This window comes from Anolis carolinensis, chromosome 3 (assembly GCF_035594765.1).
Source record: "Anolis carolinensis isolate JA03-04 chromosome 3, rAnoCar3.1.pri, whole genome shotgun sequence".
Taxonomy (NCBI): Eukaryota; Metazoa; Chordata; class Lepidosauria; order Squamata; family Dactyloidae; genus Anolis; species Anolis carolinensis.
In genome coordinates, this window is record NC_085843.1 from 85,196,639 (window position 1) to 85,212,121 (window position 15,483).

Here is a 15,483-nt window from a genome sequence, read left to right on the forward strand (position 1 = left end):
TTTTAATAAATACAACTCTAAGCCCATCCTGTAACTGTTTATGTTCTTTAGCAGTTTATGTTTATGTTCCTTAAGGTTCACAGGAACCTTAAACAAATAGGAAATAAGAAACTCTCTTATACCTGGTTAAAATGTTTTTTTTTTTAACCAAGTCAAATATTTCAAGTTCGGAGGTCTTTTCTGTGATTGTCTAATTGCATATAGCAGACCAAGACCCTGAGAACTTCTAAATACAAGGTCTTGATTGAGATATGGTTCATTTTATAGACACACCTTCCCTCGTTGCAAGTTCAATTATTACAAATAGCAACCACAAGACTATAAAGTACAAAGGGAATGACCATGTGCAATCATCAAAAGACTCAAACTAGACACATCATACTCTGTTGTTTTGTTTTATATAAAGAAAAAAGCATCTACAGGACCAAACCAGAAGAAATCTGCTTAACCTGTCATCAAAGGCTTTCATGGCTAAAATCACTGGGCTGCTGTGAGTTTTCTGGGCTCTATGGCCATGTTCCAGAAGCATTCTCTCCTGATGTGGGCGAAACGTCAGAAGAGAATGCTATCTGCTTAACGTTTTTCAACATGGTCACAGAAACAGAAGATGGCACTAACCTCATCAGATATTTGCTGTGCAAGACGTATTGCAACATTCCTTAGCATGCACTCTGATGTTGGATTGGGAATGTTCTGGAGAGCAGTCTGCAATACCACTGCTTGGTCATGAGTTGCTTGATTGATCTGGAATAATTCATTTTGAATATTTTAAAAGAAAGAAACCTCTATTCAATACTAAAGGTCAATAAGCTAGAGAGATGAAATTCCACTATACTTTACTGTAGAAAAACACAAATTAAAATGCTATGATTAAAGTTAGCATCCTCTATTATTTTAACAGGTGAAGGTTTATAGAAAAATAAAATAACTAAACAAGGTTTGTCGATATAGTTCTCTGTTTTATCATCCAGAATAACATTCCACTCCAAACAGGAAAGTTTATGCAACCTCTGAACTTCAAGTATAATATAATATTCTTGCATCTATTAAAAAAATGCTAGGACATCATTTACAGAAGAGAATCTCCCAAACAGGCTAAGGTTTAAAGATCTTCTTACTCTACCGCCTTCATTTTTCTTTGTAATGTCTTCCACAGGGTTTTCATTTTGCATGTATTCTGTGTTTGTTGTTAGCACTGCTTTGTAATTTATATTTCCTTCTATCAGTCCATAATGAACTTCATTAGTGATATCAGGGGCAGGCAACTATCGGGGGCCAACTTTCACCTGTGTCATCCTAGTAGTGCCTCCTAAAAATTGTCTAGAAACCACTTCCAGCTTCAATTTTAGGAGCTCAAGCTGCAAGATGAGGGAACTCAGTTCAATTGCACACATGAAAATTAAAGTGGAAAGAGTATCTTAATCTGTCTCCTACAAAATTAGTGAAAACATGATGAGCATAGGTTCTCAAAAAACTAAGCACTGCTTATTCTGTGTGAGAGTGTACTAGTTGTCATTAGATTGCAAACTGCTGACAGCCAACCAAAACGTGTACAAAGTTGCTGCTAAAACACAAATTGACATTACCGGTGACATTGGACTTGTGCCTTCTACAGCTGGCTGACATGCTTCTGCCACAGCTCTCACATGGCCATAGCCGATTGCAGTTAGCAACAGTTTTGCTATTTTTAGAGCATTTAAGTAGGCGCCTCTTCTTGTCTCCATATCTGCATTTGGCAGAAAGTTATTCCTGGTCAGCATACTCAGCACAAGAGGCAAACCACCACTTTTTAAGAAGTTAAACTGAAAGTCAGTAGCATCTTCTCCCAGAGGTAAATTGGCAGGCATTAACAAGGCATAAACTACCTAGAAAGAAAAAAGGAGACAAGGATATATAGTCACTATACCTTTAAACTAATTTTACTGGACTATTGCAGATGAAGATGGTTCCACGTAATTATTATTTTTATGCTGCACAGAAGGTATATAGAACAGGTGTACATTTACACAGAACAATATCCCCCAAATTCAGTGCTCTGAGTACTGTGATCCCTGAATTCAGTGAATCCAATCTCAAAATAAAAAGAGGAAGGTATTACAAACCTCTGTCAGATATAGCACTTGTGAGGCAGAAGGACCAAAGAAAAGAGAATCAAGGGATGGACTAAGGCTGCTATCACCAAGTTTTGCGTGGTCTAAACATATAGCTCTTAACTTCTCTACAGTTGTGTTATCTGAAAAAAAAGCACAATTTAAAGATGTTTCTTCCCATAAACAGCACAATGTAGATTTCTGAAGTACACCATTTTAGAGACTGAAATACATCAAAAGAGTTAAGTACAGTTAATTTTCATTTAACACAGACAAAATACTGTTAGATGTGTATATCTTCTTTCTTAAAAGATCAAATCGTGCTTTTGTTCCAAGGAATCTGCAGTATCAAGTCATGGTACACACCAGAAAGTTTTCCAGAACAAGCTTGTTTTACAAAACAAACCAAATAAAGGAGTGGTTTGGGAATTTTAACATGAGCTGAATACAACAGATACAGCAGCAAATAAAAACTTGTGTTAAAATCCCACATTAACTTTCTGTCATACTTTAAGAAGTGGTTTGTTCTGTGGGGTTACTTATGGGAACAAACATGGGGTATTACTTTGCAAGTCTACTTTGAAACCAACAGATTAACCAACACTTATTCTGCCTAAAGCAGACCCATGTAAATAAAAGGAAATTTATTTCTAATCCACTAATATCAAGTAATATATTCTGTTCATTTCAGTGGATCCAGTTTAAACAGGATGTACAACAGATTAAACCACATGTCTATATAAACTAATAAAATTAAAATTTACCTGGTGGCATTAATTTCATTAGGATACGTGCACCATCTCTAAGAGGTGGCATATTTAGGCTACTGCCTAGGTCTGCAACTTGCCAAAGGAAAGAGATGTATCTAGGATGCAATGACATGATCTAAAAAAAAAAGTAAAAACTTACTGTGAGTTACTAGCAATTAACACCTGACACCAAATTTCTACTTTTGTTCAGTGTTATAGTTTAACTTGTGTGCATTCTTTTACTTACAACTCCAGGCAAACAACCTTCAACTTCTGGATTTGGACCATCACTATAATGATTGCCATGGTTGCCAGGAGAACCAGTAGAGGAATCAGAAGAACTATCAGGACTTGAAGGCATATTGGAACTTATTTGTGTAAGCTTGGCTGTAATTAGCTGAGGAGGGAATCAGGAAACATTTGTCAATGTGTATGCCATATAGAACTGTAACGCACTGTCAATTTGTGAGCTTCAAGGTTATCTGAATGTATTAAACCAAAAACTGAAAGCTTATCCACTTTTCCCAATCAGATTTATGTTATCATTTGTCTTTCAAGCAAGAGCACGGAAAACAGTAAAAGTCTATCAATACTGGGTGTTCAACTGTATTTACCGTTTTATCTTTGAGATTTAGCTGTCCAATTAATTTTCTGTCATCTACAGGATCTACTAGCTCGCCTCCAATGAACAATTCTACTTTTGTATGCGCACTGTTTGCTTTAATGCGATTGAGAATGCAACGCCTCACAGATCCAATGGTGTCATTTGTGTGGGACCAAACATCCAAATCTTCCACTTGCCGACCTTGGTTTGGAAATCGAACTACAAGAGAGATGTGTTTTCCACGAAAAGCCCTGACAATACAGGAAAGGAAAACATAATTGTAACAACTTTCTATGTTTAAATAACTTAATACCACCAGAATAAAGTGTAGTCATTTAAAAGGCTTATGAACATTCCAAAGCAGATGACAGATCAGAAAATGTGCTGATATCTCTCTGAGAAGACGAAAAGAACTACATTTGTAAAAGTTATTTATAGCATATTGCCTATATATTGGCTTCTCCTCCACACATTTGCTCATATGCATGCAGCAGAAAAAAAGAAAAAAAAGAAGCACAACATTTGTGGTTCTAAAACATGATACACATATGAATTTTTGGAAAGTGTGTGATTTTTCTCAATTTCAATACGATTTTCATAATCAAGGAATACATAGAGGTAGTTTTACCAATTCCTTCCCCTGAAATATAGCCTGCAGCACCTAGTATTCATTGACCATATTTCATCCAAAACTGATGCTGCTTACTTAAAGATCTAGTGTCTTTAGGCTATTTAGACCATGCCCTATTTGGAAGACTGTGTGCACCAATTTAGACTAATCTTATTAGGAATTACACTTAAGACTAAATTCTAAATCACAGTAGTTTTAAGATTGCCACAAACCTTGACATTGGTAGAATTGTTCGCTCTTCATGGTAATCACTGTCACATTCATTTATATACTCTCTTAAAACAGTCAACACTCGCACCATTCGTATCGCTTCTTGTCTTGCACAATTAATACTGTCTTTATCTCCATCCAGAACACATAGAGTATCATAAGATGCCTTCAAACGATCAAAGCAGGACTGAATGAAGTCTTCATGGATAACTACCTACAAAAATGGAAAGAAAGTATGGGCAGCTGGACTTGATCATCAGATCATTAAGTAGTAAATGGGAGACAACTGGAGCCCTCTGCACATGTTCTTCCCATGAAGGATACCTATGGGAGGAAAGGTGACCAGGACACATGCCATGCACCCAGCCCTACAACTCCATGCGCATAGCTTTTTAAAAAATGATGTATGAACAGGTTTCACAAAGAGGCCCTTCATTTCATCACAATTCCTCGAGTACTCAATGTTGGAACAGAGTCAGCAGAGCAATTCTGCTTCCTCTTCTATCTGTGAAGAACCATATGAAAGAGTGTCAAGTCTTGTGTGATTACTTTGGCAAATCAAACAGACACTTGCAAAAATAAAATAACTGGCCCATTTCCAAAGACCATTAAAATATTTAGTTTTGATCAACACTACAATAGACATATTTGAGGAACTACAGTTGATATGAAGAGTAAATAGCCTAAATATTCTGGATCTTGTCTGCAACTACTGTATCTGCAAACCCTACATATGTGTTAAAATAAAGTCTCACTAAAATCAGAGCAAGTAGAAATACTTAGAATCAGAGTACAGTTTTCTTTATGTAAGATCACACAGGTTAAATGGGGAAATCAGTTAATTCTTCTAGCATCTAGCAGAATTCTGGAAAATATACAAGCAATCCTAGTATTTCTAACACATATTTCTATTTTATCACAACACACACAGTGATTGTTTGACAGTTGGAAAAACATGGCAGCTAACAACTTTAATGCTAATCATTTTAGAAGAAATACATTTGAGCAAACTTCCACCTCAAGAACAATTAACATTTAATATGATTGCCATGAAAGCAGGATTTCATGTATAGACATGACAGGTGTCATCTATTTTTGAGAATTTTAAATATTTTTACCTGATTAACTTGTAACCTTGGGCCAAGATTGGTATAGATTTCCTTTAGTAGATCTATTGCTCGACTAGCAATATCATCACTTCCTTGAATGACAACCTACAGCAGAAAAGGATATATTTTTGTGTTCTACTTAAAATAGTCCATAGTACATTCTTAGATTTCATCATGTCACATATTAAACTTTAAAGTGAAACTACTACGGTTTGAGAAAAGGTCCCTTTGAGAGAGATTATATATTGGTTTAATGCTACATCTTTCACTTATTGTAGCTTCTGTAGCAGCCTCTCTAATATAAATATCCAAGATGCTGCCTAGAACAAAAAACCTTGGATAAAAGTTCCCCTCACTAGCTATACAGAAGAAACATGAAGAAAAAGAGTGCATAGAGGGTTTTTTCCCAATACTGACCACAAGAGTTTTCTGGTGCCTGTCCAGAAGAGGTGGTTTGGATGGCATCCACTATTTTCAGTAAAGCTGCCAGGTCTAATGATAAGCAAATATTTCTAAACAAAACCTTATTTAATTTCAGATACATTTGAACACTAGAAATGGCCCCAGTCAGACTCTTGGCTAAGTGCTAGTCAAATTAGTAAATGTGTAAACTCCCCTTCCCCCGAACAATCTTTTCACAAAAGATAATCTGACATAAAACACACATATTGTCTACCAACATTCCCTAAGTTTACTTTCAGGATCCAAATGATACACCATAGGATTTATGTGGGAAAAGATAAACACATAACATAGAAGCATGAGAAGTAAACAGGAAGACCTAAGATAAATATTAGAAAACTATTTGGCAACAACGTATTACCCAATTCAACTGTGCAATTTTAACTTCAGTAGACCAGCACAAGATGTCTTTATTGCACTTAATTGCAGTGCAGCCAATCCATTAACCTTATCCTTCATAATCTATGAAGAAACATTTGGAAGTCCAAATACATTGCTTAGAAGACACATTCTATGTCAATGACCATTTAAATATTACCTATTGGGAATATTTTTGCCAAATATTTAAGATTAAAATCATTACTGTTAATCTACGGTATAGTGAAAAATGTCAGCTCCCCCAGTGCATTCTGAGTACATTCTAGCAAAACCCATATTAGAAGCTAGACATGAAAGCACAGAATGGTTAGTCAACTAATTTAGATTACTCATATTTACTCAAGTCTAACGCACCATCAAATCTAATGTACACCTCCGTTTTCAAAATCCCAAAACCAATTTTCTGCTGAATGTAATGTGCAGTGGCAAAATGTGCACTCTTTGTAATTTGGCATTACAGTTGCTGTCTGCTTAGAATTCATTCTTTAAAAACCAAAGTGTTAGAACATCAAAACTTCCAGCAATTGAAAAGAAAGCCTTGGGGTGCATCTATGTTGTAGAATGAATCCACTTTAATTGCCTTGATTCAATGCCATGGAATCCTGGGAACTGTAGTTTTCTCTGGCAAGGAATGCTGATGCCTCACCAAGCTATAAATTCCAGGACTGCATAACATTGAGCCCTGGCCATTAAATTAGAGATGGCGTCCTTCAAATAGGGGCTCCAGATACAGATCCTTTTGCTTTGGCTCAGCACTAAGGTTACCATATTATGCAAATCTAATGCGTACCATAATTTTGGCCAGGTCATTTAGCCAAAAAAGGTGAGCATTTCAGCAAAAAGGGTATGATACTGTTCATATTTACAAGTTTAGGGGGTCCTGAGTATTTGGCCATTATTTGTGTTCAGAACTGACCCTGGCCTTTCATGCATGGAGAGGAATTGTTTCATTATTAGGATTATTTCTGAAGGTCAATACATTAAAATGAAACAAGATTTCATCTTGACTCATTCCCCACTTCGGTTATTACTGACAATAATATTTAGGGATTGTATTTTTATTTGTTGATATTTGAGGTCTTTTACAAGCAAGTATTGGTTTAAACTCTGAACAAGCCCTCTTCAAAATATTCTGTCTCACATGTATTCTTTCTCTCCCTCTTGATGATACACGACAAATCTTCATTATGAAGAGCTAAAGTATGATATATAATACAATTTCTAAGTACATATAATTTATTTTAATTGGCCTAGCTTAAAGACTAGCTTCCCCCATTTCTCTTAAAATAGTCTTTTAAAAATTATGAGTGGTTAGAAGTTAGATGCATTTCCACTCATCAAGCCACATACCCTCCAAAGATAATCCAATCCAATTAGTTCCAAGTCATCCATCATATAGGCCCGTCTTTTCGCAACAAGCTTCCCTTCTCGACAGTTTACAGCTTTGAAGAAACGTTCAAAACATTTCATTCCATTTTCTGTTAAGAGTGAAGGGTCCAGCTGAAGAACATTGTTTTCAAAGAAGTCTTTATTTATGTCTGGGTCTAAATCTGGCTCATCTCCCATGAGTTTAGAATACCATTTAAAACAGGCTTCACGATCACACAGGTAGACTGCATTTTCAGCTAAACATTTCCATATTTGTTTTGCCTGAGGAGCACAGAGCCATAGCTGACCATCCTTCAGTAAAAATCTTTTACAAAACAAAGAGAAACAACACATTAGAGTTAGGAATAATACATAATTCTACATTCAGAAAAGGCATTCAAATAGTCTGGGATCTCTTCTAGCGCACCAGGAGAGAGAAGATAGTATTTTTCATAATATGTACTTTGTGTACTTGATCTTTCTTTACTCTGACTTTTTTAACTCACAGAAATCTGCAACATATTGATTCTATAAGAAAAACAGTAACCAGTCAGAAGGTATCAGAAACATTGCTATAAAATTCAAGAAAACTATCTTGGTCTAATGCCAAGCGGCCTAAATAAACACTGTTCTTCTCCAAGTGCAGCCTATTTCAAAGCCACATGTGTGGAAACACTGTCAAGAATATTACCCTTAAGTTATCCAATGATATTTTAGCAGTTCTTTGGTATGGACATCCTGTAGCCAAGATATGCATATAATAATAATAATAATAATAATAATAATAATAATAATAATAATAATAATAATTCATTTATACCCTGCTTTCCTCCTCACAGGGGAGGAATACGCCTACAACGTATTAAAATCATGTAAACAACAATCCAAATACATTAATAAATATAAAGCATCATAAAATAAACAGTTTAAAACAACAATAATATACATTCACATTCTTGTGAAACATGTCAGATTATATTGCATTTTGTCCCAGTCCATAAACATTATGATATTTCTTATAATTCCAGCTTAGTTGCCTTCACTAAAGGCCTGTCTAAACAGGAAAGTTTTTAATTGGTTCTTGAAAGAAGAAAGGGAGAGGCTGTTTTAATTTCTTTTGAGGGGGTGTTCAACAGGGTCGGGGTGGCCACCAAAAATGCCCTCTCCCTCACTGTTGCGACGGTGGTGGAAGTGTGAGTACAGCCTCACAAGAAGATCTTAAAGAGCGGGCAGGTTAGTATGAGGAGATGCGATCAGATAAGTAAGTTGGACCTGAACCTTTTAGGGCTTTAAAGGTCAAAACCAGCACCATGTCAGTTATCTACCCATGTCAGTTAACACTACTCAGAGGCAACTGTTTGCTTTTTATGTTTCATTCCAAATTTATATTTCGTGTTAAAATAATATATCCAACTTTAGAAATGTGTGTTTTTATTTTACTGGATGAGCTTATTTCATCTTATATTATAATCTTTATCCAGCAACATTACTAAAAACAGTGTGGGAGTTTAGAAGTTAACAGGTGCATTACTTTATTAATGCAGGTAATTTTGAAGCAAGCAAAAAAAATCGAAATGAAGATATAATTGAAATGCACTGGAAAAGGTACTTTGACCTAGCTCTTCTTTCTTTCTTTTTTGGCTTTCACAGCTATTTTTAATCCTTTATGTGCTTTTTATAATTATTAAATATTCTATTCTAATGAATTTGTAATGTACTAATATAAAAGAAACACAGGAAGAATTGTAAGGAAACACTTGTGATGAACATAATATCCACCAAATAGACATCTCTTTAGGAATGCTGATCGACATCTTTTCAGACTGCTTGTTATCAGATAAGATAAAGAAAATCAGGATTTATACATGATCCCTTTCCCTTGTCCCCTATACTGCATGTTTTGCTTCAATTCTTAACACAATAAAACATTCTAAAAACAGTTAACTGGTAAAACAGGAAACATACTTATTATGAGACTATATTCACAACAAAACAAAACACAAGAATATGCCTTCAAGTCTTCTGTGTGCAGTACAGCTATGAACCAGTAACATTTACATTACTTAGGAAGGGCTTCAGTACTTCATTTAGGTGAAATCAGAAAACTGGTATTGGATTAAATGAATTTAGTTGGCTGCTGATATACAAATACAGTACAACCACTGCATACATAGAGAATACAGTCCTAAACTTACACTGGAAACAGGAAGCCATGGATAAAAACAAACAAACAAATGCATGACTTCCTCCAGAAATAATCACAGAGTTGCCTTGAAGGACTTAGAAAATTCCTAAAGAGGACATATTTTGTCAGATGCAAGCAGGTGAAACTGCAGGTACTGGTCCTATGGGAACAGGTAACATACTACATACAAAAGGAATATCTATGTGTAAGATATATGAGGGGACTTGTTTCTAGCTGAAATTCTTGTTGCAACATTACCTAGAAATAAAATCAGCATAGAAGACAAATACTATTTTGCAGACAACAGTAAAATGTATTTATATTTAAGTTTCAAAGAACATTTATTTAATATCTTTATTCAAAGTAAACATATATATATTTAAACCAACCGTAGGAAGTTTAGCCGCTCTTGAACTTCTTGCACATGACTATATCTACTCCCTGGTCTTACAGTTTGTGGATCATATTCTCCATGTTCTGAAAATTTAATAAAAATTACTGTGTTAAATATGGAAACAAAAGGGCCCCTTATCCACCTTTTGTCAGAATGAAATTCTACAGTGTTTAATGAAGCTCACTGTCAGGAAAGTGGGCTTAAAATCTCACAAGTGCCTTATTTATTAGAAGGGCAATGAATACCATATTAGCGACTTATCAGCTGCAAAAAATGATACATTTCTCTGTATTTACAAATATTTCTTATTTCTGTAAAAATATGTTTGTAAAGGTTTATATTACAGTAACCATTTTGATTTCTTTAAAAAAATTATTAGCTGAATACTAAACCTAATACAAAAAAGTTCACAAGTGTTCAGTTTTTACAACACTAAAATTTTTGTTCATAAATATGTCTAATAATTATTAATAATATATGAATGATATAAATTCAAATACACGTTGTTATAAAATTCAATAGTAATAACAGACTGAATTGATGCTGTCTCCTGACACTATTCTAAATGATCATGTACTCAAATATAAATTAATGTGTGTAAACACACCTACACACTTAAAAGACTTTTGTAACACTGAATAGAAAAGTGTAAGTTTTAATTTTACAAAACACAAACTGAAGGATGCTACTTCTTCACTGCCTTTGTAAAACTAATTCTGACCACCATGATCATCATGGTTTTATTCTCAGCCTCCAGTATTTATTAACATTTAAGAGTGGAATAGATGGGTTTCTTAAAATAATTCAAAACAAATTTAAATGGAACTCACCTTTAGCATACTGTCTCATGCTTTCCATATATGCTGAAAGATTTTCTGCAACTAAAGTTACTAAAGCATGATTGTGCTGAAGTTGATTGATTAAGTCATGGCGATAAAACACATGGGGGCTTCGCTGAGTTTGACTGTAGTTAAAAAAAACCCAGAATAGGTAAAGAAGTCCTGTCCTAATTGTACAATCTTTTCAAAGAAAAAGCTGTGTTAATCTGTTACAACATGAAAGGGGGAAAAGAGGTAGAAAAAGGGAACCTTGCAATACTTTTAAGAATAACCAATGTATATTTTAGCATGAGCTGAATAAGGCATTTATATTTTAGATGAGCCTTCAAATATATTAATCCAATTCTTCCCACAACAGTTTCTTTGAAACCTTTGCCTTTCATTTCACTCTATCATTGCCCCTAAGGAAGTAGAATGTTTCCATAAAGGGTTCATGCTAAAATATAAATCTGTCTTGAAGATGCTGCTAGATTACTTTCTTGCTCCAGTTCCTTTAAGGAAAACAATATGAGCAGAGTGGAAGCCATATATAAAACTGGAAATCCATTCAAAATTGAGCATATATAGAACAAACCTATTTAAAATTAAAATTATAACATAGAATAATGTTTATAATACATAAAGAAACAAACATCTTTATATTCTTCAAAAAAATCAGCATTGTTCACAACTATTATTTTCTTTGCATTGCTATTCATTGAGCTAGTCAATTCAGATTAGAATTCAATAACATTCCACTTTTTCAAGGATCTCAAAAATAAGCTAACTTAAAACACTAAGGCACTGGGCCTAATGTATGGTTCTTTTAATACTTTTTTCCCCCAAGGCAGAAGGTGCCTCTAGAACAGGCATGGGCAAACTTCAGCCCTCCAGGTGTTTTGGACACCACAATTCCTAATAACCGGTCCAGTGAATCAGGTGAATTACTCTGCATTCTTATCTTTAAAAACTTCAACTACATGAATGCTATTAACATCCTATTAAGTTCTTAAATATTACATATCCTTGTCAGGTTTTGGGGATGGCTGTTATGATGACATATAAAGCTCCCAATGGCTTGGGACCTTGACATTTGAGGTCACCCAGTGAATTTCTATGGCTAAACAAGAATTCAAAACCTGTTCTCCAGAGCCATAGCCCAACATTCAAAACACCACACCATGCTGGCTTTCAAATATAGTCTGTCTAACTCAAAATATTAAAGAAGTTACACATTTAATTGCTCACCTCAAATTCTGTGGAGCTTCACCAAATAAACTACAAATTTCTCTAATTTGTTTCAGTGCAGGAATGACCCATTTGTCATTTGTGCGAAGCTCTTCTATAAAACGATCTATCCATTGTATTTTTTGTGTGTCTCGATCCTTAAAAAAAATAGTGCCAAACAAATTAATAAGTTTTAGCATAAGTTAAGTTTAGCCCATTGCTGGCTCCCAGTTTTCATTACAGTGTAATTGCTCTATCAATTGGGTGAATGGGCTAAGAATCGAAAAACCATAAAAAAAAGAAAAAAAACCAAGCACCACCCCAGAAACTATATGCGCTATAAGAAATCTACTTGCTTTTGACAGTTTATGAGGAACTGGTAAAAACCCTAATAATAACAGAAGAAAACATTAGTAAAACAAAGAAAATTATTCTATCATCCACCAACTCCTTCAAAGCGAAATAGAAAACACTCATCCCCATAAAAAGGACTGAAAAAGGAAGCAAACACTAGGCTTAAGAAGGATGTGAAATACTGCACATATATGTATCTTCAAGTTTGCCTTTCAACTAATGGCAAACGTATGAATTTCATATAGTGTTTTTAGGGGAAAAATTAATGTAGTTTACTAAGACATGGAATATTTGGAGGTGGTTTTGCCAGTTCTTTAGTCTCAAATATAGCTTACAGCATCTGGCATTTGTTAGTAGACTTCCTTCACACATTAACCAAGGCAGATTCTGCTTAGCTTACATGATCAGATAAGATCTGGTGCTTTTAGGATATTTTTGAAAGAATGTGGGGAAATAAATACATGAACGTCTTGCCCTGAATATTTTATTCTTCATTCTAAAAGAAAATATTCTATAAATTGTTTTCCCATTTTTTTCTAAGAAGTGGGGGGGGGGGGAGGCTTTAAAAATGCAGACAAACCTTTCCCCAGGAATTTTTCAAGGCATTCTCATTGGAGCCTATTTGTCAACTCATCTATATTCACTTGGCTGTATTGATATTTTCACAGCAAGATAAATGGGAGTGTCTTCTACCAAGTACAATCATGTGTATTCTCCAATAGCTAAAAGAAACCCAGGCATTTAGGAGCAATGCATATTAATTAAGCGTCTATTCAAGGGAGTGATCGACCCTGCCTTCATATTTGAAGGGGATTGCAACAAAAGTCATAGTACTTTGATAAGCGACAGTCAAAAACAACAACATGTTGTAGGCTATATTTCAAAAGAAGGAAATGGTAAGCCACCTCTGAGTGCATTGCCTAAGAAAGTCCTAAAAAATTCATGTAGTTGCCATAGATCAACAGGCGACCTGAAGGCAAATGTATACAACGTTGTAATCAATTTTCTTCAAAAACGATCCTGCGAACAAGAACCATCAGAAGGGATTCCAAGACAAATCTATTATAAAAATTACTCATATGTCTATTTAATCAATGACTTCATTTAAAATCTGAGTTATCAGCTAAGACATGTTTAAAAACATCTGATTAAAAGACTGGAAAACTGAGTCCATCTTTGCTGAACACAATATTCAATGGAGGGGTGGAGTTAAGACAGGTAGGAAGAAATAGTCAACAAACAGAACATTGAACTGGTTCAACTTGAACTATTATTTTAAAGAGGGGAAGTCAACAATGGCTCTCCAGATGTTTAGGTCTACAATTTTTGGGAGTGTGGTCGGAAGCTACAATCCAAAAGACTTGCACCTACTCGCCCAACCATATAGTAAAAGCTTGCCCTTTAAAGTGAAATCAGAAAATCTGGTTGAGATTCTTTTTGGAATTTGTGGGTGCTTGCTAAGATGAATTACTCGTTTTTTTACAAGATGACTAACCTTACCCAATGCGGAAGAGAAAAGACAAATAAATGGTTGGGGAAAGGGAATGAAATAAAAATCACAGTTTGCTGATACAGATGTAACAGCAAATGATTCCTGCTGTAGAAATATATAAACAGAGCAAGAGAAAAAGGAGACAGCAGAAAGAGAAAGCAGATTTACACAAAGTGTAATTAATACAATATCAACAGCCAGACAGTAAAATATATTTATTTACCTGAGAGCAACTATAATCTAAGATTTTAATGTGGGCACTGAGAGCCTGGTCCATGATATCAACTGGAACATCATCACTATGTGCTAAATTCCATAAAAGGTTTAGTACTTTGTGTGCCATCACTCCATCTTTATCATCTTCTGCAAGGCGACGAATTAGTTCAAGTAGCTTTTCACGCTGCTTTTTGCTTGCATTTGTCCAACTTGCCTAAAAACCAAGGGGAAATCACCAGTCCATCCAAAAATGCCACCCAAAATCAATGGTATGTAAAAGCGAGTATAACAGAAACAACATTATTACAATTACCATAAAAATAATACATTCAACTATTTAAATCATGTATACAGATGTAAGTGTAAACTTCACCAGCACTGATTAACATACAGATACTGAACAATGAAATGGGAAGATCACTTTAGATCATTTTCAGGGGTTGCTTTATGTATACAGTAGAGCAGGGGTCCCCAAACTAAGGCCCGGGGGCCGGATGCGGCCCTCCAAGGTCATTTACCTGGCCCCCGCCCTCAGTTTTATAATATATTTTTATATCTGTTTTAATAATATAATATATTGTATATACATATAATATTGATAATAATATTATGTTATACAATATAATACTAATAGTAATACCTTATAATAATATTAAGTATATGTTATATATTACATATTATATAGTAGTATAGTGGTATAGTTCAATATAGTAATATATAATGCTAATATTGTGTTATGCTAATAATATAATATATTGTATGTACATACAGCTGCTCTGAGTCCCCTTCGGGGTGAGAAGGGTGTAGTAAATGTAGTAAATAAATGCAGTAAATAAATAATTAATTTTAGACTTAGGCTCGGCCAAAGTCTGATATGACTTGAAGGCACACAACAACAACAATCCTAATTAACTTGACTATCTCATTGGCCAGTAGCAGGCCCACACTTTCCATTGAAATCCTGATAGGTTGATGTTGGTTAAAATTGTTTTCATTTTTAAATATTGAATTGTTTTTTCGTTGTTGTTGTTGCACTACAAATAAGACATGTGCAGTATGCATAGGAATTTGTTTTGTTTTTTTCAAATGATAATTCGGCCCCTCAACAGTCTGAAGGATTGTGGACCGGCCCTCTGCTTCAAAAGTTTGGGGACCCCTGCAGTAGAGTCTCGCTTATCCAACCTTGGCTCATCCAA

General features: G+C 34.8%; 1 protein-coding gene across 4 annotated transcripts in view; it reads right to left on the reverse strand.

Moving 5' to 3' along the window:
* The window catches only part of usp9x (ubiquitin specific peptidase 9 X-linked), a 98,408-nt gene that overhangs the window by 37,942 nt on the left and 44,983 nt on the right, over positions 1 to 15,483 (reverse strand). For all 4 annotated transcript variants that reach the window (XM_016992435.2, XM_003218942.4, XM_016992434.2 and 1 more), the window contains 13 exons: positions 14,295 to 14,501; positions 12,247 to 12,383; positions 11,011 to 11,144; positions 10,176 to 10,263; positions 7,584 to 7,926; positions 5,403 to 5,498; positions 4,287 to 4,498; positions 3,454 to 3,694; positions 3,087 to 3,236; positions 2,855 to 2,975; positions 2,103 to 2,233; positions 1,587 to 1,865; positions 619 to 744 (listed from right to left, as the gene is read on the reverse strand). In XM_016992435.2, the coding sequence (XP_016847924.1) occupies positions 619 to 744; positions 1,587 to 1,865; positions 2,103 to 2,233; positions 2,855 to 2,975; positions 3,087 to 3,236; positions 3,454 to 3,694; positions 4,287 to 4,498; positions 5,403 to 5,498; positions 7,584 to 7,926; positions 10,176 to 10,263; positions 11,011 to 11,144; positions 12,247 to 12,383; positions 14,295 to 14,501 (2,265 nt within the window). The remainder of the gene's footprint in view (positions 1 to 618; positions 745 to 1,586; positions 1,866 to 2,102; positions 2,234 to 2,854; positions 2,976 to 3,086; positions 3,237 to 3,453; positions 3,695 to 4,286; positions 4,499 to 5,402; positions 5,499 to 7,583; positions 7,927 to 10,175; positions 10,264 to 11,010; positions 11,145 to 12,246; positions 12,384 to 14,294; positions 14,502 to 15,483) is intronic.